The sequence below is a fragment of the Propithecus coquereli genome, unplaced genomic scaffold, assembly GCF_000956105.1.
Source record: "Propithecus coquereli isolate 6110/MARCELLA unplaced genomic scaffold, Pcoq_1.0 Scaffold780, whole genome shotgun sequence".
Taxonomy (NCBI): domain Eukaryota; kingdom Metazoa; phylum Chordata; class Mammalia; order Primates; family Indriidae; genus Propithecus; species Propithecus coquereli.
In genome coordinates, this window is record NW_012153952.1 from 565,748 (window position 1) to 591,871 (window position 26,124).

At 47.2% G+C, this 26,124-nt stretch overlaps 1 protein-coding gene across 1 annotated transcript in view; it reads left to right on the forward strand.

Moving 5' to 3' along the window:
* Nucleotides 1-20,503, forward strand: part of TTI1 (TELO2 interacting protein 1) — a 28,562-nt gene extending 8,059 nt beyond the window's left edge. Inside the window, exons 3-7 of the mRNA XM_012662814.1 lie at nt 2,084-2,232; nt 5,214-5,354; nt 7,318-7,522; nt 7,808-7,895; nt 20,035-20,503. Coding sequence (XP_012518268.1) covers nt 2,084-2,232; nt 5,214-5,354; nt 7,318-7,522; nt 7,808-7,895; nt 20,035-20,218 — 767 coding nt within the window. The 3' untranslated portion in view covers nt 20,219-20,503. The remainder of the gene's footprint in view (nt 1-2,083; nt 2,233-5,213; nt 5,355-7,317; nt 7,523-7,807; nt 7,896-20,034) is intronic.
* Nucleotides 20,504-26,124: the final 5,621 nt, after the last annotated feature.

Genomic DNA, 26,124 nt, shown 5'->3' on the forward strand with positions numbered 1-26,124 from the left:
CTTTTTCTTCTCAGATTTGTTTCTTGAGCCAACCCAATCCTTCTTTTCATGAACTGCATCCCTCACCCAAACCTGGAAACACTGAAGAAGGGAAGGCATTCTGATCCCTCTTAATCTGGATTTGCCATTCTTGTTTAAAATTTGAGCATTGTCAGAGAATCCATTCCTTTGTGACTAGGATCATCTAGTTCTAGTTGATCTTCACTAGGAGCAGACTGAATGAATCAAACCCTTCTCCCAATAGCAGAAAAATCCACAACCCTCAAATAGTATTCTGCAATAGGTGAATTTCAAACAGCAGATCCTCCTCTGGGGGGAAAAAAAAGCACAGCCCTATCATTCTTATGATTATCATTCATCAGGTACACACTACATACTTGGCATTCTAAGGAATGTTTGGCTCCATGTTGGTTTGACCTGAATTTTTTGTTTTAACCACATAAATGCACCTTGTCTATCTGAGGTCCCTTCTCTAAGAAATTCAAGCATTCTACAAATGCATTTTCATTTATCTTTTCAGCATCTGTTAGAGACAGGTGCGGCCTCTACTGTAAAATTCTGTCTTTCCAGCAGAGGAAACTGAAATGGGAAAAAGTTAAGGGAGCAATGCTCAGCTCAGTGGAAATGAGCACAGCTGGTAACAGGGCTTGGATGCAGGGCTGGGGGCTGTAAGTAGATAGGGGAAAATTTTTCAGGGATTTTGGCCTGGGTTTCATGCAACTCACAGTCTTTTTTGTTGCTTTAATTTACAACTTACACCTATCTCATGCAACGCAGCACTCTAGGCAGTGAGAGAATGGTAATAGCTGGTAACATTAATCTGTTTTAACCCTCTTATCAGCATGTGACATATATATGGTGTATCCCTTTTTTCCAGATGGGAAGTTGCTAGTAGGTTGTGGGGGCCTGACTTAAACCAACCTCCTCTAACCAAACCTTGTGCCCCATGTGTTGCACCAAGCTACCCTAGTATTATCTCTCCTACAAAGATCAGTAAGGCTTGTTTCTGGCCATCAGAAGTTCTTACAGGCTGGTGGAGAAGACAGACATGCACCCCCCATAGTCAAAGGATGAAGCAAGAGGAAAGGAAAGTGAAGGACAGAGCAAAGACCAGCCATGGAACTCCCCAGCCTCAAGGCTCCACCCGAGAACCCTGCTGTCTTGTGTTTTTATTTTGAATATTTATTAATGTAAATTTAGAAAAGACCAAAGGCATAGGGAAAAAATTTAAACCATCTATTATCTTATTACCTCATCACTGTTAATATTTTGTTGTACTTCTTCCCATGCAAAAATTTATACAATAGTGCTCATGCTGCATATGCAATTTCGTATCATGCTTTTTCTCTTCTTAACACAATATTATTTCATAAATATTTCCCCTTGTCATCAAAACCTTTGCTAAACACAAATTTTAAGGACCTCAAAACATGCCATCGTATGGCTGTACCAAGGTTTATATAACCGTTCCCCCTAGAGTGGAGGGTGGCTTAGTCCATTCATGCTGATGTAACAAAACACCTGAGACTGGGTAATTTTTAGAGAGCAGAAATTTATTTTGTCCCAGTTTTGGAGGCTGGAAGGTCCAAGATCAAGGTGCTGGTAGATTCAATTGTCTTGTGAGGGCTGCTCTCTGCTTCTTGCTGTATCCTCCTGAGGAGAGGAACACTCTGTGCTCACATGGCAGAAGGTAGAAGGGCAAGTCAGCTCAACGCCGTGCGAAGCCTCTTTTATAAGAGCCTTAATCCCATTCATAAGGGAGAAGCTCTCAGGACCTGATCACCTCTTAAAGGCCCCACCTCTTAATACTATGGCATTGGCCATTAAGTCTCAACACTTGAATTGGGGGGTGGGGGGACACATTCAAACCACAGCAAGGGTTTTTCCCAGTTTTTAGCTATTACTAGTGCTGTTATGAACATCTTGACTTGTACAGCTTGACCCAAATTTCAGATGGTTTCCTTAGGATACAGTCCTGGACATTTTCATTTTATAAGTCCTATTCCTGAGTCCAAAGCTGGGGGTCAGGCTGGGTGGGGGCATCTCTCATAAGACACTGTCCCTGGTTATGCTCTTTTTCCAGAGGAGCAGTCAGTCCCTCCCGAAGTGGACGAGAATGATACCCGTCCAGATGTGGAGCCGCCACTGCCAGTGCAGATTCAAATAGCCACAGACGTGATGGAGCGCTGCATCCACTTGTTATCAGATAGAAACCTGCAAATCCGCTTGAAGGTCAGTGTGCGGCCCCTTCTCTGCATTCACAGAGCGTCAGGACTGAGGTGTGGCCGGGTTGGCCGTGGCTACACAGATGAGCAAGTAGATTCCCTTATCTCATGGTCCATGTGTAGTGGCCAAGAGAAGGCATCGAGAGGAATTTATCTCTGGGATGACAGTTTTACATCTTTCTGTGTCAGTTCAGATACCAACAGGGAGCTGAGTCCCCTGCATTAAAAACCACGAAGTTTGGGGGGGATTCATTCAGTCTCCAAGGGAAAGGATATCATTTTCTGAGCCGACTCAATGTGGGATGCAGGTTTTAATACTTCAAAGTGGTCATTCTTCCAAAGCTAACACTAACCCTTATCTCTGTTTCTCTTTCCATTTTCATCCTAGGGAAAACTCCAGCACTTCGTAATATTACATCCTGATTTGCTGGCAGTTTTCCCAAGCAGCACTCCATCAGCAAGGGCTTAAAATATACAGTAGTGACTGCAGTAACAGGACCGTGGGCGGGGTGGGGGGGGAGCGGTGGTAGTGGAGGCCAGGCTTTCAGAATCACCCAGAAGATCTTACACCCAAAGAAAAACAACACTCCTCTCTATTCTCAAGCAGGAATGAGAAATGCAGCTGCTTTAGTGACTCTGTTAGTGATGAGAGCATGTTGCCTTGCTCAGGGGTGATGGGCTAAGAAACCCTCATCTACAGATTATCTGAAATCTCAGGGTCTGTGTTTTGTTTAGTCTTCCAAGGACACTGCTTAGCATTTACCTGTTGTTCCATTTAGCAAGCACTTTTGAGTGCTTGTTATATTCAAGGCTTTAATGTAGGTGCTTGGTTGATACATTCAGCAAGCTCCAGTATATCCTTCAAAACCCTCCCTTTTATGGAGGCTTTGTAGCAGCTGTATTCACACCATAATTATTAAGAGCATCAGTGTTGGAATCAGAGCTATATACCTGAGTTCCAATCCTGGTTCTCCCCCTTACTAGCTGTGTGACCTTGAGTAAATTCATGCACCTTTTTGAGCCTCAACGTTTTCATCTGCAAAACGGAGATAATGGTACCTAACTCACAGAGTTGTGGGTTATAAAACAGCATGAAGTATGACATATACAGTCATTCATTCATCACTAAATGCTAATTGAAGACTACTACAGGCCAAGCAGGTGTATAGAAGGGAATGATGCAGACATGACCCCTGTCTTTATGGAATTCCTGTCTGTTGTAGGAAGAGAGGCAATACTCAAGTTCACACACACAAGTCGAGGAAATGCCATCAAGATAATAAGCAGGTTCTGTATGATAGAACATAGTAATTCACCCATGTAGCAGATACATATTGAGAACCTACTCTGTACCAAACCCTGTTAAGACAGAGCTTACCTTCTGATTTAGACTAGATCCTTGGGGAAAGCCTCTCTCAGGTGGTAATGTTTCTAAAGGTTGAGAAGAAGCTACCCATGCAAAGGGACAAAAGCAGGGAGAAGAACATTCCAGGCAGAGGGGAAAAATGTGCGTCTTTGAATCAGTGGAATATAATGTAACTTGTCCAGTTAGTGACAGAGTTCAAATTCAAAGCCAGTCAGTGAGACCAGGGCCACTTCCACTATACGACCCTGCCCTCCACTGTACTACTGAACTTCTCCTTGTTCCCCTGCCTAACGAGTCACCCCCCAATGGCAGGGTCTCTTCTGTTCCAGTCTCAGTGTGGACCAGCGTGGAGTAGGCACCCAATAAGGGTTTGCTGCTTAATGTCGGCAGGTTCACTCCGTCTCTCGGACTCAAACTTGCACTGCACCTGCTCTGTGGAGACTGGCCCGTCTGCAGGAGGGAAGCCTGCATTGGTTGTCATACTGACCACTGCCTGTGACACTGATGCGGGCTGTCTGCTTTCAGTGAGCTTTGAGAGATAAGAGATCAGGAAACATTCTTAAGGAAGGTAAAAAATCAGTTTACACATGGGCTAGCCCAAATCTTTCTTGTGAGATTAGCCTATACCTCAGCTGCCTGCTCGGCCTCTACGTGCGGCAGTTAACAGGACTCGATCTCACAGCCTCTCAACGTGCTCCTCCTCCATGGCTCGCGTGTCATTCCCTGGCACCAGCATCTCTGCAGTTGCTGTGCCTGAACCCGAGCCGCTCTCTCTGATACCTCCCTTCCCCTCCCCAATGTCCCGTCCTTCGGCGGTTTCAGCCATGTCATCTCCAAAACAGATCTCAAAGCCTTTCATGCCTCTGCCTCCATCACGTGGCCACGTCAGTCTGCTTCTCTCGTGTGAACATGTGCCGTGGCCTCCTAAAGGGCCTCCTCTCTTCTCTCTCCCCTTTCAAGTCACTTCGGCAGCCAGAATGACCTTTATTAAACATGAATTGTGTCATGTCACTTTCCTGCTCAAAACACTTCAATGGCTCTCCACTGCACTCAGCACAAAATTAAAAATTCCTCATGTGACCCCTTTGTGGTCCAGTCCCATTTTACCCCTTCTGCGTGTTCCACGCAGCCCTTTGTTTGCTGAGCACAGCAAGCTCGTCTCACCTCAGGGTCTTCCTCGCCACGGTTTCCGGTTGTAGAAGCACTCTTTCACTCTTCACAGGACTAGCTCGTACTCATACTTCGTGTCTCTTTTTAGAAGCTTCTTCCGCAGAGAAGCCTACCTGACAGTCTGTGTGGTTTAGATCCTTCTCTTAGTGTCTTTGCATTTCACCCTTTACTTCCCTCCTTGTTGGCAGTCATCTCTTTATTTGATTGTTATCTAATTAAGGTCTCTCCCCAGTTGACCATAAACCCCCAGAAGGCAAGGAAATGTGTGTGTTTTGTCCCTGTGTGTCCCCCCAACCCCAGTACCTAGCTAGTGCTTGGCATGTAGTCAGCACTCAGTAAACAATTATCCAATTAATGCATTTCCAAATTATATTCTTTTTAAATGGTGACTTGATCCCAGGAATCTGGTTTCCAGCCCTTACCATCTGCTGAAATCATATCTTTTCTTTCAGGTCTTGGATGTGCTGGATTTGTGCGTGGTGGTTCTGCAGTCCCACAAGAACCAGCTCCTTCCCTTGGCGCATCGGGCCTGGCCCTCACTCGTGCACCGACTTACACGGGACGCCCCCCTGGCAGTGCTCAGGGCCTTCAAGGTACTGCACTGATGCCCTCCACTGTCTGTCATGAGGATGGAGGTAGGACCCAGCTCTGAGCTCTCACCAGGGTCTTTTGGATTGGTTCTCTGTTTATCTCATTGTAGTGTCATATACCTTGAAGAAAGTATAGAAAATAACAAAAGCACAAAGAAGAAAATAAAAGTCTCCTTTTGAATTTGAAGCAGAGTGAACTAGTAGATGAAAAAGGCCACCAGTATTTATTAAGCACCTCCTGTGTGCCAGGCAATGAGCTCAGCACTCCTCCGCACACAAGCTCATCTCACAACCAACCTTCCGTGGAGGAGGGTATATTATGTCCATTTTTGGCAGAGGAGAAAACAAGCTCAGAGAAGTTAAGGAATTTTCTCAAGGTCACACAGCTAATAAGTGATAGAACCCAGATCAGTGAGTTCATGCCCATGTTCTTTGCACTGCACCTAGGTGAAGAAGCCTCAGTTCTGGCAATGGGCATCCTCTGCCCAGCCAGGCGACTTTGGGCAAAGCCCATGACCACCCATTTTCAGGTTGGTCTTAGGAACACCTATCTCACCTTTCTCATAGTGTTGTCAAGGATAAAATGGGACTATTTGGTGAAACGCGTTGAAAAGCTAACAGCCCTATATATATGTAAGGTATTATTCTCCCTGACTTAGTTTGGCTTATATTAGCATACATATTTTAGCTTATTTATTTATATCCTTCCTTGTTCTAAAAAGGACTTAAGGCAGCCTACAGAGATAGTTTACCATGGCAAGCTAACATAAATTAGAAGAAGGTAAGCAACACGAAGCAAAGAAAAAAGATGTATAAGGACATAAAACAGAGCTGGGAATGCATCTAATGTACGTGGCAAAAGTAGTTTGATTTTCTGTAAGATCCTTCAGCATATACTGGACCAAATTAAAATACATAAAATTGTTAATTTTTTTTCCCAAAGCAAAATGCACAAAATGGTGTGTGTTTGTGTGGGGGAAAAAAAAAGAGGGGGGTTAGGGGAGAGGTGGGGAGATATTGCCAAATCTTATTCAGATGTGCTGCTTTTCTTTATGAAAATCAATAGATTATCTGAGATGACAGTAAGTGTAGAAAAATGAAAAATACAAAGATGTGTGCGCCGTGACTGAGGCTGCTTTTCTCATGTGCAGACATGTCGATGACAGCTGAGGTCCGTAGAACTCTGCAGTCCAGCTGAGGGACCTGGAATGAGAGCCTTGTTCTCTGCAAAGTTGGCAAATGCTCTGTGTGCTGGTTTTGCCTCGCTTACCAATTTTTAAAGAAATTCCTATTATCCTGCGTACTCAGTCTTGTGCAGCGGGGCAAAACGTTTCAATATGTTCTGCTAGAGAAAGTTTAAAATGAGACATGCAAAGAAACTGTCTGTTGTGAAAGATAGAATGTGGGTGATGTACTTAGAGATTGTGCAGTTGAACAGAAGGAACACCAAGTCAGCTCCAGTGACAGGATTCCTGCCTTGGTTCAGCCCAGGGACCTCGGCCCGGTCACCGCCCTCCTGATGCCTGTATGTAGCAGCAGCTGGGCCTTAATGTTTGTGTTTGCTCAGCCAGCTAGAGTTAAAAGCACAAGTATGTTCTCAAGGGATGTTAGGAAGATTCAAGAGATGGTCTATGTGAACTGCTTTAAGATCTTCTTTTTTTTTTAAGCCAAAAAAAAAAAGAGAAAAATCAAGGTATTAATCATATTCATCCAACCCAAGATTCCTTTGAATTATTCTCCGTGTAATCTGTATTTATGGATAGAAGCAGCCATGCCTTGAGAGCAAAGACCTCCAAATTCATAACTGTCAGAATCACAAACCATGGGCAAGGAATTAACAGCAGTAATTCTATTTTTTTTTTTTTTCCAAGTAGAGACCTAGATGAAATTCAATTACCAAGCATTCTTTAGCTCTACTGCTGCCTTGGCAATGTTTACTCACCAGGCTGGGGGAATGTTTTTGCAGGTTTTGCGTACCCTGGGAGGCAAATGTGGCGACTTTCTACGGAGCCGGTTCTGCAAAGATGTCCTGCCTAAGCTGGCTGGCTCCTTAGTCACCCAGGCTCCCATCAGCGCCAGGGCTGGACCAGTTTACTCACACACACTGGCCTTCAAGTTGCAGCTGGCTGTCTTACAGGGCCTGGGCCCCCTCTGTGAGAGACTGGACCTAGGTGAGTACCGAATGGGCCCACCTGAACACATGCACTCTGCATCTGCCTCACGCCTGCCGTTGCGCTCTGTTCAGTCGGGCCCCATCTTCTCCCTTCAAGTGCACCTCCTTTAGTTTCCCTTGGGCCTCATCTGTCCATTTATCTTGATGTGCTCTTTGGTGGGATGGAGTAGAGAGCCCAGGGCATCTTGCCTAGCTGTTCCAGTTTCCCCAGACAGCAGTTGGTCACTGCTTGTCCCAAATGAAGTCTGAGGGCTGATGCTTGTTTTGTTTTTCCTCTCTGCAGGTGAGGGTGACCTGAATAAAGTGGCTGATGCCTGCTTGATTTACCTCAGCGCCAAACAGCCCGTGAAATTACAAGAGGCTGCCAGGAGGTACGTCTGCTTGATCACCCACATCTCTTTACGTTTGTTCTAAATTACAGATGATTTGCTAATGGCGATAAGAGTTGAGGCATCTCTGCTCTCTTTTCTCTTTCTCTCTCTCCTTGCCAGGTTAAGATGATTTCTTTAGCTGTGCCAACTCTGGAGATGGTATTTTTACTAGACGCATTTCTCTTTGCCAGTAACCTTTTCCTCTGCTGCAATGTCAGCAACAATTCCAGAGGGTCAAAAAGCAGAAAGACAATGTGCTTGAGGGGACACAGCACCCTCCTGGTCCAAGGAGGATCCACTTCTGGGCCTGCCAACTGGGTACCAGCACCTTTCCATACCTCAGCTTCTTCAACGGCAGAGCAAAAGCACTGGGTTTCTGATCTGGCATACCTGCACTCCACGAAGGGTATTAGATAGGCATCAGTGCCACAAACCCTTGCAAATTGCATGCAAAATTGTATGTGTGTGCAGACAGGTGCATGCATACCTTTTTCTAGACAGAGAATCCACACCGTTCATCCATTTCTAACAGGAGTCTGTGATCCAAAGAACATTAAGAACCACCAGATTAATGGTTTAAAGGGCCTTTTCTGATTCTGAAATTACATGATTCCAATTTCCAGGAGTTTTGACCATGCTTATTAGAGAATAGCTGTACCACTTCTAGCAGAAGGAGCTACTTCTGGTTCCTTAAATACTGAAGGATTTTAACTCGTGAGCTGAAACTCTGAGCACAGCAGCATTCCCCTGACTTGAGACCCAAAGTGCATTTTAGCCTTCTTTCCCCAGCTTTCCTTCCAGCTGGGAGCAGCCTGCATCCTGGAACTCCCATCTTGGGATGCCTGCTGCTGGGGCGAAAGCTGGGCCGTGCGGCCTGGTGCTGTGTGCTGCTGTGGGCCCTGGAGCTCCTCCAACCTGACCAGCCCTGTGTCCCGGAGCAGAGTCCCTCCTCCTTCCCAGGCTTCTGCAGACACGTCCCTGATCATCCTTAGTGGGTAGGAGGTAGGAGTCAGCTCATTCCCCGAGGGGCTAAAAGGCTGCTCTGTGGAATGAGGAGAGCCAACTTGCTCCCTTACAAACCTTGCGCTCCCCGGGAGTGACGGGAATATCCTTTTGAATTGATTTATTGTCCTTTGAAATTTTTTCCTCTTGATTTCCCCAGTTTCCTTTTTCTTCCTGTCCCTTTCCTGTCACATCTCTTAGTCCCAGAATCAGTCGTGGTTTCTTGAGCACGGGGCGCATCCCAACGAGCTTCTTGTCTCCAGTCATTCCTGTTCCTTACAGAGCCAACTTAGGGTGAAAACAGTCCTTCCTGGGCGGTGCCCCTGAAGCTGATTGTGCTGTGATTTAAAGTACAACTCAAGAGTGTAATGAATTTGTCTTGCAGTAAATTCTTTTAGATGCCTGTTAAGACCAAGAGTTACAGAGAGCTGATTTTCACATTCCCTGTTCCATTCCACTTTTCCTACACCCACCCCATCCCATCCTTCAAGTTTAGAACCATCAAACAAGCTAATATTCTCAATTCATTATCTTTTCATTTCTAATTCTGTTTTTTGCCGCTGAAAGCCATTAAACCCAGGATTGGACCTTGCTGAATCTTGAGTTGGTATTCAGGGTGCCTCAGAAAGAGGAAAATACAGCCAGACCACTTCACTGCAGCTCCCTTTGTTTGCTCCAGTGCATTCTAGCACATTCCGTTCAAGGTTGAGTCAGATGACCTCCCTTCTGACTGGCTGGGAGGGGGAGGAAGTGCAAGGCTGATTGCTTCATACACACATCACCTGCAGACTTACTTTGAAGTCAGGAAAAAAATCAGTGTTGTCCTTGATCAAGAGCTGATTTGGCAACTTGATTCAGAAATTAATAAGTTCTCTAAATGGAGAAGAAGCCTGAGACAATAGGAAACCTGGTCTCTTTGTGAGCCTCATTCCTGTGGGAAGAGAGGGAGGTTGTTGAGCTGATTGACATTGAAGCCATGCCTACTGGTACTGAGCAACGAGGTCCCCTGAACGGGCTGGAGTCGCCGTCTCAGCAGCAGCACCGAGGTCCCCTGAACGGGCTAAAGTCGCCGTCTCAGCAGACAGCCCCACCGCCCATCCAGTTGTTTGTTCTCAGTTCTTCTCTTTCACACCCCACATCCATTACCAAAAGTAAAGCCTGCCTGCCTCACTCGGAAAATCACTCTCAAAACTGTCTGCTTCTCTTCACCTCCAAGCCACCAGTCTAGGCCAGGCCACTTCCACTCCTGCCCCTCCAGCCTCTAGGTATTCTCCACATAGCAGTCAGAGCAAGACACACACACACACACACACACACACACACACACACACACACACGAAGAGAAAGCTGTGTGTTCTTTGCAAAAGCCTAAGGGCGAGCCCTGTAGCCAGGGCCTTAAAAAAAGTCTCAGCTTAGTATTCAGAAGAACCAATAAAAGAGCTGTCCAGAGATGACCAGATGTAGTGAGTTTCTACCCTGGGCAGATGACCAGCTTGCTTTGGAAGTGGGTCTTCTGTCCACCAGGGGGCTGGTGAGGGAGCTTTAGGGGCAGAGGGCTGCTCCAAGGCCCCCCACATTCTGGAAGGAAGTGGATGTGCCCTGGCCCACGGAGCAGCCGTGTCTGTGGGCTCCTCTGGCAGTGGATTAGGATCTGCTGGGGCAGCCTTCACCGTGTTGGGATGGAGGCAAACTTGGTGGCTCCATAAAAGTTCTTTATGTGCATTATGGTTGGATTTTTCCTTCCTCCTGTTTGCTTTTCCTGGCTCCAAAGAATGACCAAGCCTGTGTTTGCTTTTTAATTTGTCATATTAAATATAGCCTTTGTGGCAGGCTTTTACATCCAGGCTGTAAACTCTAGAAATGGAAATTGATCAGAGGGTGGTTGATATAACCAAGGTTGTAAATGCTAAGAACGGAGATGCCATTCCAGTTTAATGCTTTTATCTAGCGAATGTGCCTCGTATGGAGGGGGCGTAAATCTTGCAGCTTGGGGGTGGGGTGGGGGCAGGGTCTCACTTTGCTGTATGTTACCACCAGGTGTCACTGTTAACTGTCGATGCAAACACACACACACACACACACACACACACACACACACCCCAAAACCAGCTCCCCAAAGTCCATCTAGTTAAATAACTTTAATGGATAACAAATGAATAAATCACATTTGGGGTATGGGAGGAGGGGTCAGCATACCAGGAGCTAAAATAAGGTAGTATCCCTGAGGGTAAGCACTAGGTTACAAATAACAGGTCAGATCAGCCACTCCCCCGTCTCTGCAGAGGCAAACTTAACTGATTTTGATTCTGAGCCTCCAAGATGTCTCGGCATGCAGTGGGCCTCCACACTTCTGTGCCTTTCTGGTCATGGAGCTTTCTTTCCCATACTTGAAAGGAATTTGAGATGAGAGCATACACCCCAAATTTCTGTTTTTCCTTCAAATCGGTAGGTACAAGGACTCAGCCTGGTTTAACTCCATTAAAACCTCGTTCCTTGGGCCAGTCTCTTAGCAGCCTCTGAGACTCCCTGTCTTTTGCAGTGAAGTCTTCTATCATCTAATAAGCCTTCTGCTCTAGGCTAAAAGGAAACAAAACTAGGCAATACCTGTTTTTAAAAAGATGAAGTCCATGCCCGACAAGTCTCATAATAAAGGAACAAAGCTTTTAGGCTGCTTGGTCTCCATCCGCATCCCTCCCCAACCTGTGAACCCCAGAGCCCAGGTAGGGCTGCAGGGTGCCAGCAGGTAATGACCAGCTGGTGTACCTTCTGGCCATGCAAGCACCGGATGCTGTTATTGCTGTAGTCCTTGACTGGGGTTTGGGGGTGGGGGGTGCCCTTCCAGCTCTCTGCCTAGCTGTTGTGTATGAGCGCACAAGGCAACAATCTTGGGTTGGACAAAGCTAGGTTCAGATCTTACTGGCTGTGTGACCTTGAGCAAACGACTTAGTTTCCTTTCATTTCATTTCTCCCTCTATACACTGGGTGATAATAACCCCATTCTCACAGGGTCTTTGTGTGCGTTAATGTGTTCAGGGAGTCCACTCGGTGTTTGTTCATTCTCCAGATGGGTTGAGAAGCTGCTACTTGCCAGGCACTGTTCTAGGCACTGAAATTAGAATAAGACAGGCGGCCTCTGCCTCTGTGCTTATGTTCCGAAGGTGTATCTATATATGTACACATATATGTATCCTATGTAGGATACACTGCATATAAATTTACCAGATATATGACGTATTATGTGCACGTTACACTTATGTACACTTGGGCACAGTATTTCTTTTGTAAGCCTGCTTCATCTTTACTGAAATCCAAACAGGGGTTTTTACCTCAGAAGGTTCTTTTTCGTGTTAATTGTGCCACCTCTCCCCACCCTCGTTTGCAAGAGAAGTCAGGACCAGGTTTGAAGGTTCATTTACTGACTGACTTCCCCGCTCTCTTTCTAGCAGTAGGATCCCAGCCCATCAAAGAACCAGGCGGTGCCTTCAAACCCTGGACTAGTGCAGACTGGCGCAGCCTCATTCATTTCATCCCCGTCAGAGCCCCAACTCCTCTCTTTACCCACACATCGGCCTATTGTATTTGAACGGATCAGAAGTGGTCCGTTAGTTCAGCTGAGTTGAAATTAGTAGCTCATCCCCTTAAATGGTATCAGCAGTTTGTTTGAGCTTGGACTGCAAAGCCGTTTCCCCCTTGGATCGCACCCGGCATGGAAATGAGAGCACTGCTAATATTTTCCCTTTTGACACTTGATTAATAGTTGACAAATCCAGACCCAAGTAGTTAGCTTTCCTATTATCCATCTTACGACAGGCCTTGCTGCTTTTCTTTTCAAGGCCCATTGTTCTAAAAATACACTCAGATCTGAAGCTGTTCACTGTGCATATATAGGCCCGATTTCTTGCTGTCCAAGATAAGAGACATCTGCCACGCAGATTACAAACAGCATGGGTTGCTGGGTTTCAGATCGGAAGGCGGAGACCTCTGTGCTCCTTAAATCCAACACTGCCAATTCTTTCCCTACTTCCTTGGCATTGTCATGTCACTGATAACCTGCCAGCGCCAGCCATTTTGCCACCCAGAGGGAAAGCCAGCGCGGGGCGTGTATGCACAGGTGCGTGCAGTGCTGGATTGGGAGCAGGATGCGCTTGATGGCGGAGCCGTCTGGTGGCTGCACTGCCTGCGCAGAGCGGGCTCCAGCTGTCAGGAGCCGTGGCATCCCACCGGGTAGCCACTTCATCACTTGGCAGGCACCCGTCTAAACACCTTGGAGGCTGGAGGAAATGTGATCTCAGTACCAGTAAAGTAGCCAGGGAAACGGTCTCCATTGTCTTATTGTAAGTGTATATTTATTTAAAAGATTGTGGGGGGGGGGTCTCTTATGAGCCAACTACTATGGTTGGATTTGGAGATTTCAGGGATGAATACCAAGTTAGAGTTGGCCTTGGGCAGATTGATTTACTTCTCGAAGTCTCTGTTTTCTCATCTATAAGACTGAAATAAGCACATCTATTATTCCACCTAATACAATTTTTATAAGCATTCAGAAAAGTCACGTATGTCAATTTTTTTAGCACAAAATACCACCACAGAGTAAAAAAGTCAATATGTAGTGGTTGTTAATCATTATTTTAACTTTCTCTTATTCCAAAAATGACTTGAAGCATCTTATAATAAGTGTATGCAAAAAGGAAAAAAGGAAGCAAGTGAAGAGATTTTTTTTAAAGGGAAAAATAATAAAAGCAAAAACAAGATAAAGCCAGAGTTGAGGTTTACATATAAAATGCACAGTTAGAGCTCTGCACCCTTGCTAGAGATGAGCCTTCAAAGTGGCTCTATGCTTCCTAACAGAGCAAAGAGGGAAATGCAATCTTTTGTGCAACTTCCAGGGAATACTGGAATAAGAGTTTTAAAAAGAAGAGGAGAGAAAGCTTTTCAGAAAGAAGTATAGCTTTCCTTGTTACTGAACCTTAAGAAAATTTTTCTGTGGGTCATCTTAGAATACTGGCTACTGTTGTGACTAATATCCTCAACATCCTTGCAGTAAATACAGAAGTACATTTCTTAGAGCTGTCTCTTAAGGCATCCATGCTTAGAGCCAAAGCACAGGTTACAGGAAAATTGTTCGGGGTAGGGCGGTACAAAATAGGTAGGCTGCTACAAAGATGTCTTTATCTCCAAGGATACATACCTTCCAGGGAGGGGCAGGAGACATGGAATGTGGCCTGAGAGTGCAGCGAGCCAAAGCCAAGGCCCGAGTCAGCCACTACAGTGCTCGGCACAGAAGGCTACTTTGAAGTCTTTGCCCAGCAGCACTGTCTTGGGATCTAGGCTTGCAGAGGGCCTGGAGGCAGGAGAATTGGCCAGATGGAAGGGGCCGCTTTTAAATCCCACCCTGTGGGATTTAAACCCTTCTAGGTTCTGGCTTATTTCTGAATTGTCTATAGCAGATTGGGTCTCTCAGTGCCATATCCTTTTAAATATGCAAAAGCAATGGAGTCATTCCACTGCATTTATGATACTTTGTCTTGTGATACTTTAAGGGCACAATTAGCATTGTATGCTTCTTACTGGTGTTTATGGTTTTAAATCCTGCCGTTGTTGCATTTAAATATTTTTCACATGAGTCTCTGTGTTGAGTATGTGTGTCAGGGTTAGATCGATAGATGAATGGTTTTGAACAGGTAAATATAGTTAAGTCTAACGAATATGTCTAGCTGCAAAGGTAATTGGTAGTATTTATTTGGAGAGTAAATGGTTGCTTCAAGTCATAATCCTCCATTTCCAACATTTAGAAACAAAAAACGACCTCCGCGCAGGGGAAGATAGCTAAATTGAATAGCAAGAAAGGACAGGCTTGAAATACTGGTTAACCAATGAACCGAGACCCATTAGAGTAAATTACCGAGTATGGAAACACAGCCCCACTGCTTGCTGGCTGGGGCGCGCCGACACTCTGAGCATCCATTTGTCTAAAAGGAGACACACAGCCTCATTTACAGCATCGGCATGCACAGAGTGATGGGAGAAGAGATGACCAGAGAAAAGAAGAGTGCGGAGACTGCTCTGCCGGAGAGGGAACAATGGAAAAACTAAAATAATTTTGTGGATATTCCTGCTTTCCAGCAAGTGAGTTTATTTTCCGATTGCATGCCCATATGTAGAGATAGCCTGTGTTGTGTTCCTAAAGAGACATCCCTGAATAACTTCTTTAGAAGCCCCAAATAAATAAACAAACAGATCGCAAAGCCACAAATTCTTTACCACTGGCATTTACCCGGACAGCTCATGAGAGCATTTTAAAAATCCAGAAAGAAACAAGGAGCAGCAGATCCCTCAAGCAAGTAATTGACAGAGAAAGAATAGCCTGTCACCCGGGAGAGCTGGAAGCCCTGCGTTTCAGTTACAGTTTGTTTAGCTTTACTGGGCCTTGATTGGCTGGCAGTTTTCTAGAGCTCCCTTTGAGCAGATGTTGTCTAGACGGAGATGGTGAGGACATACTCTGTAATGTTTGCTTCAGCAGCAGAGGGGTTTCTTCTTGGTTTTGCCATATTTGAGGGAGTGGCTATGATCCAGCGCCCTTGATTGAAAACTGCTCTGGACTGTCGGAGCTGGAAGGAATCTTAGCACTGATCTGATCCCCCGCGCTCTTTACAGAGAAGCAGCCTGCCTTGCCCCTCTTCAGGAATCCTTCCCCGGTGCCACTCCGCACGTGACTTCTAGGATGGCCCTCACCACCTTCCTCACCAGACAGGGAGCCCTGAGGCCAGAGCCTTTGTCCATCCATCTTTGTGTCCTACGCAGCTCACACAGTGCCTGGCTGGACCAGGTGCTGATAAATGTTTGATGAACCACAAAGAGATAAGACCCAAACCTCGCTGACCAGACTCCAGTAGCACGGGTCCTGCTTCCCCATTCCCACCTCCTCGCCTTTGTGAGCACCCCAATATTGATCATAAAGGAATGAACCGCTTCTGATGGTTTGGCATCTGGAGTTTATTAGGTACTTACTGATACCCGTCAGTCGTGGATAGGGCTGAAGTGCAGGGAAATGGCTGCCTGCATGGAGTGAAATTCAATAAAACCGCATTTTAAGTGAAAAATCAGTATAAACACCAGGCTTCTTTGCCATGGAAACAGAGGTTGCTTAGAAACTGCCTAACAGCGAGTTCTAAATTTTTTAAAGTCAAGTTATCATTTGAGCTACATGGCCCTACAGGTTATTGAGAGATAATCACTCGCCTCAGGACACTTGGAGGCATGAGGCACAGCTGAGTGCCTCCCGATACTCTGGGGACCAGATAATCTCTTGATAACTGTGCTCCCTGGAGCCAGTGATTTGGGCCTGGGGGGAGGAGAAAGAAATTTTCGTTCAGGAGTTAAATGGTGTACATATATTTTTTTTAAAGTGTTTCTCTTTGGGCTTGAAAAAAGATGGAACTGGCCATTTGGCATGTTCAACAGCCATCTCTGCCGTGTCTCAAGATGTATTGGGAACATTTTCCAAGGCAGTTACCCCACTTACTTCAAAGCAGAGGTCCTGTCTTTGTCTTCTGGCTTTGGATTATGCAAAGAAGGCTTTCAACAGATCTAATAAGCTTCCAGCTCTTCACTCTCTGGGGGTCCCTCTTCCCCGCTCAGGCTGGGCAGGAACTGGCCCCAGGACAAAGTAGTAGCAGAGTTTGGAACAAAGCCTGGTTGCTGAACGTTCAGACCAGACCTCCTGGGCCCCAGGCTCGGCTCCTGGGGGCTTAAAACCAACAAGGGGCCAGGTTCAGAATTTGTCAGTGTTTAGAGTTCAGTGGGCCTCTTGCCTCTCACCGAGCAAGCGCACAGCTCCGCCTGCCAGCCATCTGGTTGCATGGCATGGTATTTGGTCCCCACTTCAGGCATGCGGAGACCAAGGTACATTGCATTCGTTTCCTCCTGAAAATAATGGGTGAAATTAGAACCCCATTGGCTGAGAATTGGAACCCCCACCAAGTAGTGTGGAGGAAATTGTGAGTGAGATGAACGACAAATGTTTTGCCCTTTTTGGAGCGTCTGAGAATTATCCATGGCATGGCGGTGCTGCTAGGATCGGTAGTGATAATCATGCCTTAGATACACACACGCTCACATTCTCTCTCTGGAAGGAACCGTGTTTTCATTCTACACTTCAAAGTGTTTTCCTGCACCTCATCTCCTCAGAACAAACCTGTGAGGAGGATGGCCCGGGTGTGATCATCTTCCTTTGGAGAAAGCGGAAACAGGTTCACAAGGCAAAATAATTTGATCCAAGCCACAGAGGCGGGAGAACAAACTTGCATTGCTGCCTGCCATTCTGGGGCGTCTGCCCCTTTAAGAGCAAAGAAATGAGACCCAAAACAATCCTTCCAAGAGTTTGGCTCTTGCTTAATAAAAGAAGCTGAACTTTGCACACGTTTTTCCTTTGCTTCCCTGTTAGCATTTTATTTGGAGATCTTGCAGGGCAAAGAGGGTGACTCCTTTCCTTTTCCTTTCCTGCCAACCAATACAACTTCTGCATTTAGCATGTTAAGAAGGGCTCAGAAAATGAACACTGCAGCGTTTTCATGCCATGTAAGTCAGTGCACAGCTCTGACTGTGCTGGGCCGTGGCACCACTTTGCTGGGTGTTGCCCAGATAAAAGTATTCCTTGAAGCTGGGAGACCGCCATGCTGTAGCTCAAAATTGTTCCAGCTCTTGAAAGAGAAAAATAATCGAATGAAACCATTTGCATTCTAACAGTCTTTGGCACCAGGGAAAACTGTCAACTGTGTCACGTGTAAATAGAAATCTGCTTCCCATTTTTGGTGTGTTTTTTCATAATTTCCCTTGCCACTCTAATTATCAAAGATATTTTTGTTTTTAAACAAAAATTGTCTCCCACGCAGGCCCCATCTCCTTTCTGCGGTGAAGTGGAAACAACGAATTAGAATATTCTAATCACTTCTACAGCAACCACCATGGAGGTTATAAACACAAGATTATCCTAAGCAAAGAAAACTTAAATTGTTTAGGCACAGAACAGGCCAGGGAAAATTTCTAAGTGTCCCCTGCCTTCCCTCCCCACCGCCAGCCTGCCTGCCTTGCCTCCTTTGCACACGTCTGTTAAACCTAAGGAAGATAGCAATGCTGGCTTTACCCAGTTAGACCCAAATTCCCTGAGGGTATAGGTTTTTCAGATGAATGAAATTAAAAACCAAAATTGAGTTCAATTTAGCAAGCATTTAAGTTCCTATTTAATGTGCAACGGTGTACGAGAGGCTCCTAAGAATAATAGTGACGAATAAAATGTGATTCATCAAATAGATACTGTATACTGTTAGTTGGTAAGTAGGGATCAGATACATGCTAGACTCTGTATAGGGCTTGTTTTGTGTTTTAAACCTCGGCAAGGGGCCAGACACTGGCTCATGCTTGTAATCGCAGCACTTTGGGAGGTCCAGGCAGGAGGATTGCTTGAGACCAGGAGTTTGAGACCACCCTGGGCAGTGTGGCAAGACCCCATCTCTACAAATTTTTCTTTATAAAATTAACTGAGCACAGTGGCACACACCTGTAGTCCTAGCTACCTGGGAGGCTGAGGCAGGAGGATCAGTTAAGCCCAGGAGTCTGAGGGTGCAGTGAGCTGTGGTTGCGCCACTGCACTCCAGCCTGGGTGACAGCGCAAGACCTTGTCTCTTAAAAGAAAAATTAAAAAACCTCAAAATTCTGAGTGAAGTATCGCCTCCATTTTTAGAAATGGGGAAACTGAGAGAGGGACAAGTTGAATAATTTCCTGAAGCCACATAGCTAGTGATGTCTCTGTTAATTTGGATCCTGTTAGTATTCCTTGTTCTTTCCTTGGTGAGCAGTTAATCTCTCCTTCAGATCCTTTCATAGAATGTAAATATTCCAGAGAGGGGTGTCATCTTCAGTCATTAGTGTGTAACGTAGTAAGTTGCTCAGTCCCCATTAAAACGAGAACCTGTTCCCTCCACGAGCACGTACTGGATGCTCACTACGTGCCGTGCCAGGGCCCAGGTATGGCAGTGAACAGAGGGGTGCGGTCCCCGCCCCCAGGGAGCTTATATTGTGAGGAAGGGAGATGATCAATAACCAAGTAGTCGGCGACTGCTGGAAAAGGTATCCTGAAAGAGAAATAAGGGGCAGCCCACCTGGGCAAGGTGGCCTGGGGAGGCCTCTGAGTGGGCAGGTCGACTGGGAGGGCGCGGCCTGCTGGGGTTGGGAAGCCAGACTCCGAATCACCGCCGGGTTGTGAAGTTTACGCCTGGGCTGTCCAGTACAGGGGCCCCGGGCACGTGGTTGATCATTCAGAAACAGGGTTTGAGCAGATCAGAGGCAAGGGTTGTGACCCCAAAGTTCAGACCAAGATAAAAACCTCAGCCTTGGTGGGTGTGGTATTCAGTGGCCTGGGCCCCTGAGCCCTGTCTGTGTCATGTGTAGGACATCAGTGCTATATCTCTGCCAGAGGTCACAGGCAGGGCTCAGCCGGTCCTGCCCCAGCAGAGTAAGGGCGGCGTGTCCTGTCGGTTCCGATGCCCGGGGGTAAGCAGACTCCTCACGGGAGCCTCAAGTATGTGTCCAGACCACCAAGAATCCATGGCTTTCGGTGGCCAGAGAGTGTGTAACTGCTGAGTTCAGTGAACCAGGGGACCCATGATGAGGACCTGGAGACTCATGTCCAGGGTCCCCAAACAGGGCAGGGAGCCCTGTCCTGGTCCAGCCCCACCTGCTTTCCTCTGCTGCCCCCATCCCCACTCCACCCCAACCCCGGCTGGGCCTGGGAGCCTGTAAGGAGAGATGGGCCCTGTCATTTTTCTTCTTTCTGAAAACTGCTTTACACCCAGAGCGCAACCTGTTTCTTTGCCAAGAGCTTGTTTGCTATCAATATTGTTCTGCTCCGACCAATTGCTGTTTTTCTCTATGTCAATGGATACGCTGTTTACCTCTGTATCTGTTGGGCTTTGGTCCTGTCTTACGAACTAAAGTGGGTTTGTTCTGCTATTTGAAGTGATTTGATATTGTTATCAGTTTCCTCTCAAACAGCCCAGTAAACAGCCTCCTGGGTAGAGCTGAAACACTCCTCCCCTCTCCCCTCCTGGAACCTTCCACTCACTCCTTCCTCTCTCCACAGCGTCTTCCTCCACTTGATGAAGGTAGACCCGGACTCCACCTGGCTGCTCCTGAACGAGCTGTACTGCCCCATGCGCTTCACACCTCCCCACCCCAGCCTCCACCCCGTGCAGCTGCGCAGGGCCCCCGAGCAGCAGAACCCCTACTTGGCCAACGTGCTCCTGCTGCTCAGGGAGCTGCAGTGACCCCGCTCTGCCCTCTACAGAGGCCTCGCCCGTCCCCTGCCACCGGAGTTGGGCTGACCCAACCCGGGCCAGAGGCGGTGGCAACAGCAGAGAAGGTGGATTGGACAGCTGATCGATTTATAAATTGATCTATCACACAACTGCTTAGAAATTGGATTGAAGGAGAGTAGCTGACTGTTATTTATGTTTCATACCTTGTGTTTGCAAATGACTTTGGCGGCTCTAAGGGTTTAGCTCCTTAGCCCCCCATCTCTATGTCCCTCACTGCCTCCCAGGCCACCCCCACACCCCAGCACACGCACCCCTCCACACGTAAGAACTCACGGGGCAGAGTTCTGAACCACACACTGACTGTGTCCTCTGAGCCCCGAGGGCCACATTCAAGTATCACACATCCAAGAACCTTCAGGATACAGCCCTGCCGTCGCAGGCTCGCTCCCTCCCTCCCTCTCTCTCTCTCTCTCTCTCTCTCTCTCTCTCTCTCTCTCTCTCTCTCACACACACACACACACACACACACACACACACACACACACACACACACACACGTCGGTTCCCCTCCATCTGCACACAACACCCTCTCCTCCAATAATGAGATGGAACTAATTTGTTGTACCTAACCTGTTCTTTGGGAGAAAATGAAATAAAAGCACTCCTTGGATGAAAAGTATGATCAAGAGCTCACTTTGAAGTTTGTTATTTAAATTGGGTGATTTTTTTTTAATGAGTTTATGTTCATGAATGGGTACTACAGAACCATGGTATGAAATCCAAGCAGCACAGAACAGGAAACGGCAAAAAGTAAATCTCCTCCTCCCCATTTCTCAGCCATCTGGTTTCCCTCCCCAAAGGCAACCACTCATAACAATTTTGTGGATACCTTTTAAGTAGGAGATTAATTTTTTTAACTTGTTGCTGTGGCATAATGAAGCCCAGGTACCCATAACCCAGCTCCGCTGGTTGGCAGCACATGGCCAGGCTGTTCCTCGAGGTCCCTGCCCGTCTACCTCCCCTCTTCTGGATTATTTCAAAGCAAACCCTGGATATTGTATCAAAACTTTTTTTTAATGTATAAGCACAATACCATTTTCATGCCTAAAAAATTTAACAATAATTGTTTAATATTGTCAAATAGTGTCTAAATTTCCCCGGTGTGTTTGAGTAAGGATCCAAGTAAACTATGTCCTTTTCTGGTATTGATATGTTCCTTAATAAATCTTAATTTATAGATTTCCCCCCACCACCAACAACCTTTCTTTTGTTTTCCTTATAAGCTTTTTGGTGAGGAAATAAGGTCATTGATCCTACATCGTTTCCCACCGTCTGAATTTACTGACTGCATCCCTGTAGGGGTCATTTCACTGGCTTCTCTCACCTGTATTTCCTCTAAATTGGGAGGCAGAGTAAGAGTTTTGGGGTTTTTTTTGGTTTTGTTTGGTTTTGTTTTTTAGCAGTACTCCTCCCTAGGTGGTATTCTTGACTTCCATCGGGAGGCATCTAACGTCTGGTCTCTTACTGTGGTGGTAGCAGCCACGGTGGTCTTGCCTGGAGCCACTCGTTCATTAGGGGTTGCAAAGTCCTGCCCTTCTAATTCCACCATGCTCGCTTTTAGCCAGCGCATTTGTGTAAAGAGAACCTTCCCTTAGTGAACCGTTTGGTAACCTGGTGGTATAATTTATATAGACAAGGCTGGATAAATACTTGATGCTTTTCTAGCTGAGAAATTTAAAACACAGATTATGTAGATTTAGGTATGCAGTGCCCCCCCACAACACACACACGGGCGGAAGGATCCCAGGAATGGTGAAGGCCTCACCAGAGGTATGGGGGGTGCCAGCTAAGTAACTTCCAGCGACATGGGTCCTCCCCAGACTAAAAGCCCGCAGGGCGGTTGGCCGGGGGCAGACTGGCGAAAAGGCCCCAGCCAGCTGCACAGAGGCCCCGCTCGCTTCCTTTCAGCTGTGCCCGGCCAGGGCGGTGGAATGTCCCGCTCGGGTCTAGGTGGCAGCAGCCTGGCTCAGGTCTGGCTCTGCCAGCGAGTCTTCAGGGCCCCTCTTCTCTTCGGGCTTCAGTCCTCCAGCCTGTAAAGTGCAGGGATTCGGCCAGGCGGATTCTGGGCCCCTCAGACATCTAGTGAAATCTAAGGACCCACTCCCCAGAAACATGCTTCTGCTCCTTCCCTGTCGCCCCCAGGAGGGCGCCGCATCCCCAACTCTGCAGCCAGGCACTGAGTGGAGTTCATCCGCTGGGTCTGCGTAGCTGACCTCACAAAATTCTATGTACCATTTCAGAGGCTTCACCTATGACCCTGCAGGGACCCCAAGTTTAAGAACCTCTGAAAGAGCAATATAATCACTGAACTCTCTTCCGGCTTTAAAATTCTGGGATGATTTCCTTTGGGAGCAGGAGGGAAATGCCCTCTAATTGAGGAGATTGTAAAAGGATTCACAGCATTGTTCCTAATGCCACTGGGGACACTAAGTGATAGGCTAATTCAGGCTCCAGGTTCTGACAAACGAGAAAACAGGTCGGAGAGGTGGCGTGACTTGTCGAGCATTACTCAGCTGCTCCCGGTGAGATTAAAGCCGCCTGCCTTCCCAGCGCATCTGGGCGTGGCAGGCCTGGATGGTACTGAGAGGCCGGCTGGCCTGGGCACATGCACACACGTCCTGATAAAACTTGGGCTCTGGGAAAGCTCTCCAGGAGATGATCTGCGAGGATTTGCCATGCTGTTCCAAACCCACCATCAAAGAGTTAAGATATCCTGAGTTGCTTTTAGATTCCTGCAGGCAGATTGTTGCATTTGATTAAAAAAAAAAAAAAACTAATTAGAGCGCCTCTCCAGTTATTATTATATTCAAGCAACTTTAATTTTGAACCTGTCCAGCTAACTCAAGCTAGTCCTTGTTAACGCAGGCTTTGCAAAGTGATCCTTTCCGTCTTTTAAAATTTGCTGGTGCAATGAGCGTTCTTTCATTCAGGGTACACCGGCACCTCAGGTAAGTATTGGTTTGTCTGGTCTGGGATTAGGGGTAGGTAAGGATGAATAGGCAGATGCTGAAGGCCTAGAATGAAGGTTGAGATACTTGAGCTGTGATCTTCAGGCAATAAAAGGTTCCTGGACGATGCAGAAAAGTGTAGACCCGGATCCAGGGGATCCCGTGCAGTTGGCTGGAGAAGGGTTGGCTGTGGTCCTGGGAGGCAGCATGTCGTGGGAAGGACATGCATGATTTGGAGTTCATCAGAGCTGGGACTGATTTCTGACTCTACCTCTTAGTAAGCGTGTGAACTTGGACAAGTCACTTTGCTTCTCTGCTCCATTTTCCCATCTCTGAAATGGAGCTGTTGCCTCTGCCTGTTCAGGCAGCTGCATCAGGAGGAATAAATGCTGTAGAGTTTTTTAAAGCATCTAGCACAGTGCCTGGGGCTCCAGCAACTCCTTTCCCTCCCGTCTTTCGACCCATTACCCGTGGCTTGGTAGGAAGTGCATACTGTTATGCAGTACATGCTCAGTTATAGCTGAGGAAATTTATGCTTAAATCTGAACATGAACCACTCAGAAACTAAAGGGGACCACAGTAGGGAGAGAGAATCAAAGAAGGCTTCCAGGAGGAGGTGAGGTCCTGTTGGATAAGTAGACTTTTGACAGCCAGAGAAGACAGAGGGCATTCCAAGTGGAAAACAACATCCCCAGAGGCATCCAGGCATACCTGCCCATGTCTGCACTCATCATAACTCTTTCAGTTGGAAGTGACAGGAGACCCAACTCAGACTGGCTTGAGCAGAAAGAAATGTCTTAGGTTGAAGTGCACGGATTCCAAAAAAGAGAGAGAAAGAAGGAAGGAAAGAAAACAAAGAAATGTCTTGGCATACAGAACCGAAAGACCCAGCTGGCTCCAGATCCCCCAGCGTGTGTGTCTTTTGTTTCTGCTTTCCCTAGTGGTAGCTTCGTTCTCCAGCAGCCTCTCGCTATAAAGTGTCAGAGATGGCCACTGGTGGTTCCGCGATTCTGTCCTTCCAGTGTAGCACACCTAGGCCACTGTGTGCCTCCTGACAGCTCCAGCTGAAGTAAGATTTGCTCTTTGCTCAGCCGCTCCTTCGCCCAGCCCCAAACCAAGCATTGTCCATCTATAACCGATGCTGGCCAGGGGCCGTTTTTTTGTTGTTTTTTTTTTGCCTTTGATCTTTTGTTTGCCAGCTCTTGATCTACAGCATTCTCATGGGCAGGCCTGGAAATAGGGGTCAGGTCAGCTCCCCCAAACCATATGGAGAAAGAGTTGGGGTGGAAGGGTTTCCCCTAAAAGGAAGGTGTACTTGGTTACCAGGAAAAGAGATGCCAGATTGGGAAGGGGCAAAAATGACAGGCATTCACCCCCATATTTGTGGCCTGTGACAGGTGTGGCCTGGCAGTCTGGGCGGGTGCACGTTAGGAGGCTGGGGGAGCTGAGGCCACATTTATGGAGGGTCTTGAATGTCAATCTGAGCATCCCAGCCTTAAGGGATCAAGAAGTGGCCCGGGGAGGTTCTGGAGCAGGTGAGTAATGTATTGAAAGCAGCATTTCAGGAATATTCATCTCGTGGCGGCGGGCAGGAGAAATTGGAAGCGAGAGAGACTGGCAGTGAAATTGTGTTTCTGAAAGTCCCAGGACGAGAAAATGTACCTCTTCCATCAACCCCAAACTGTTTGACGTGCCGTGGTTCATGGGCACCTTGAGGCACATAAATATGTGCTTTAAAGTTTAAAAGTAAAAAGTGAGATGAATGGGACCTCTGATGAGGCTTCCTCCGGCTCGTTCCAGAGCGTTGAGGAGCCCGCGCAATGATTTTCCGCAGCCCCGGTCCCTCTCCCTTCGTGTGGCTTACCCCAGTTCTCTGCGTCTGCCTTGATTGGGAGCCAAGTGCCCGTGTTGCCTTTCCTCCAGAGCAAGGAATAGAGGCCAAGTTTCAGAAAATAATTCTGAGTGATGGTGGACTCTGCGGAAGCGTTGATTGCTTTATAAATGGCCTTCTTCCCTCTGCACCCCAGCCCCACCCTTCGCCACTGAAGTTTGGAGGCAGCGGCTTTTCAAATTACGCTTGAAAAGCAGCCTGATTTCCCACAGGAATCATCTCCTCGATTAGGAGCTGTTCTACCTTTTCTGACAGTTTTACCCGGAGTACAAAGCCTGTCTGCAAAGGACAAGGAGGGAGCGGTGCCCTCCTCACTTCAAAGCTTTTGGCACCACCGTTTATGAAAACCTCTCTCACTGCAGCCGCCTGCTTTTGCAGCAGGAAGGGGTTAAAAAGCGCTGGTGAATGGCTGTCTCCACCACCCCCTTCCGTTTTCCCTCCTTACGTAATTTGCCATTCATTTTGCACAACAGCTCCTGGGTCTCAACCTGCTCTCTCAATCAGTACCCTCACGTCCTCAGCTTCCTCCCACACAGGCGGGCTCAGAAGTAAGGAAAGCAGCTTTCAGAACCTCGAGGCCGTTTCCAAGGGAAAAGATGGGCGGGGTGGAGGCGGGCAGAAGAAGTAGTGGAGAAGAGTCAGAAGTTTCCTCATGAAATAAAACATGTTGTATCCCCCGGCGCAGGTGTGGGGCGGAGAAGACCTTGGTGCAGCCCACCTTCCCTTGGCCCATCCTCACATCCTGTCTCACCTCGAGGACCCCACCTGGTGCCCTCATGCCTTCCGCCCTGACGGCCCTGCCCCAGTTCCCTGGAGCAGGCCAGAGAGGCCAGGAATGGGAATCGAACTGTGTCACAGCTCACAGGTGACCTTGGGCACTCCCTTCCCCTCCCTGGGCCTCAGTTTCCCCATCTGCTAGGTGAAGGGTTTGAACCGTTCAGTCCCCAAGCATCATCCATCTTCTCGAACATCTGTGATTTGATAACACAGCGATGACAAGTATGTGGAGAGACGGT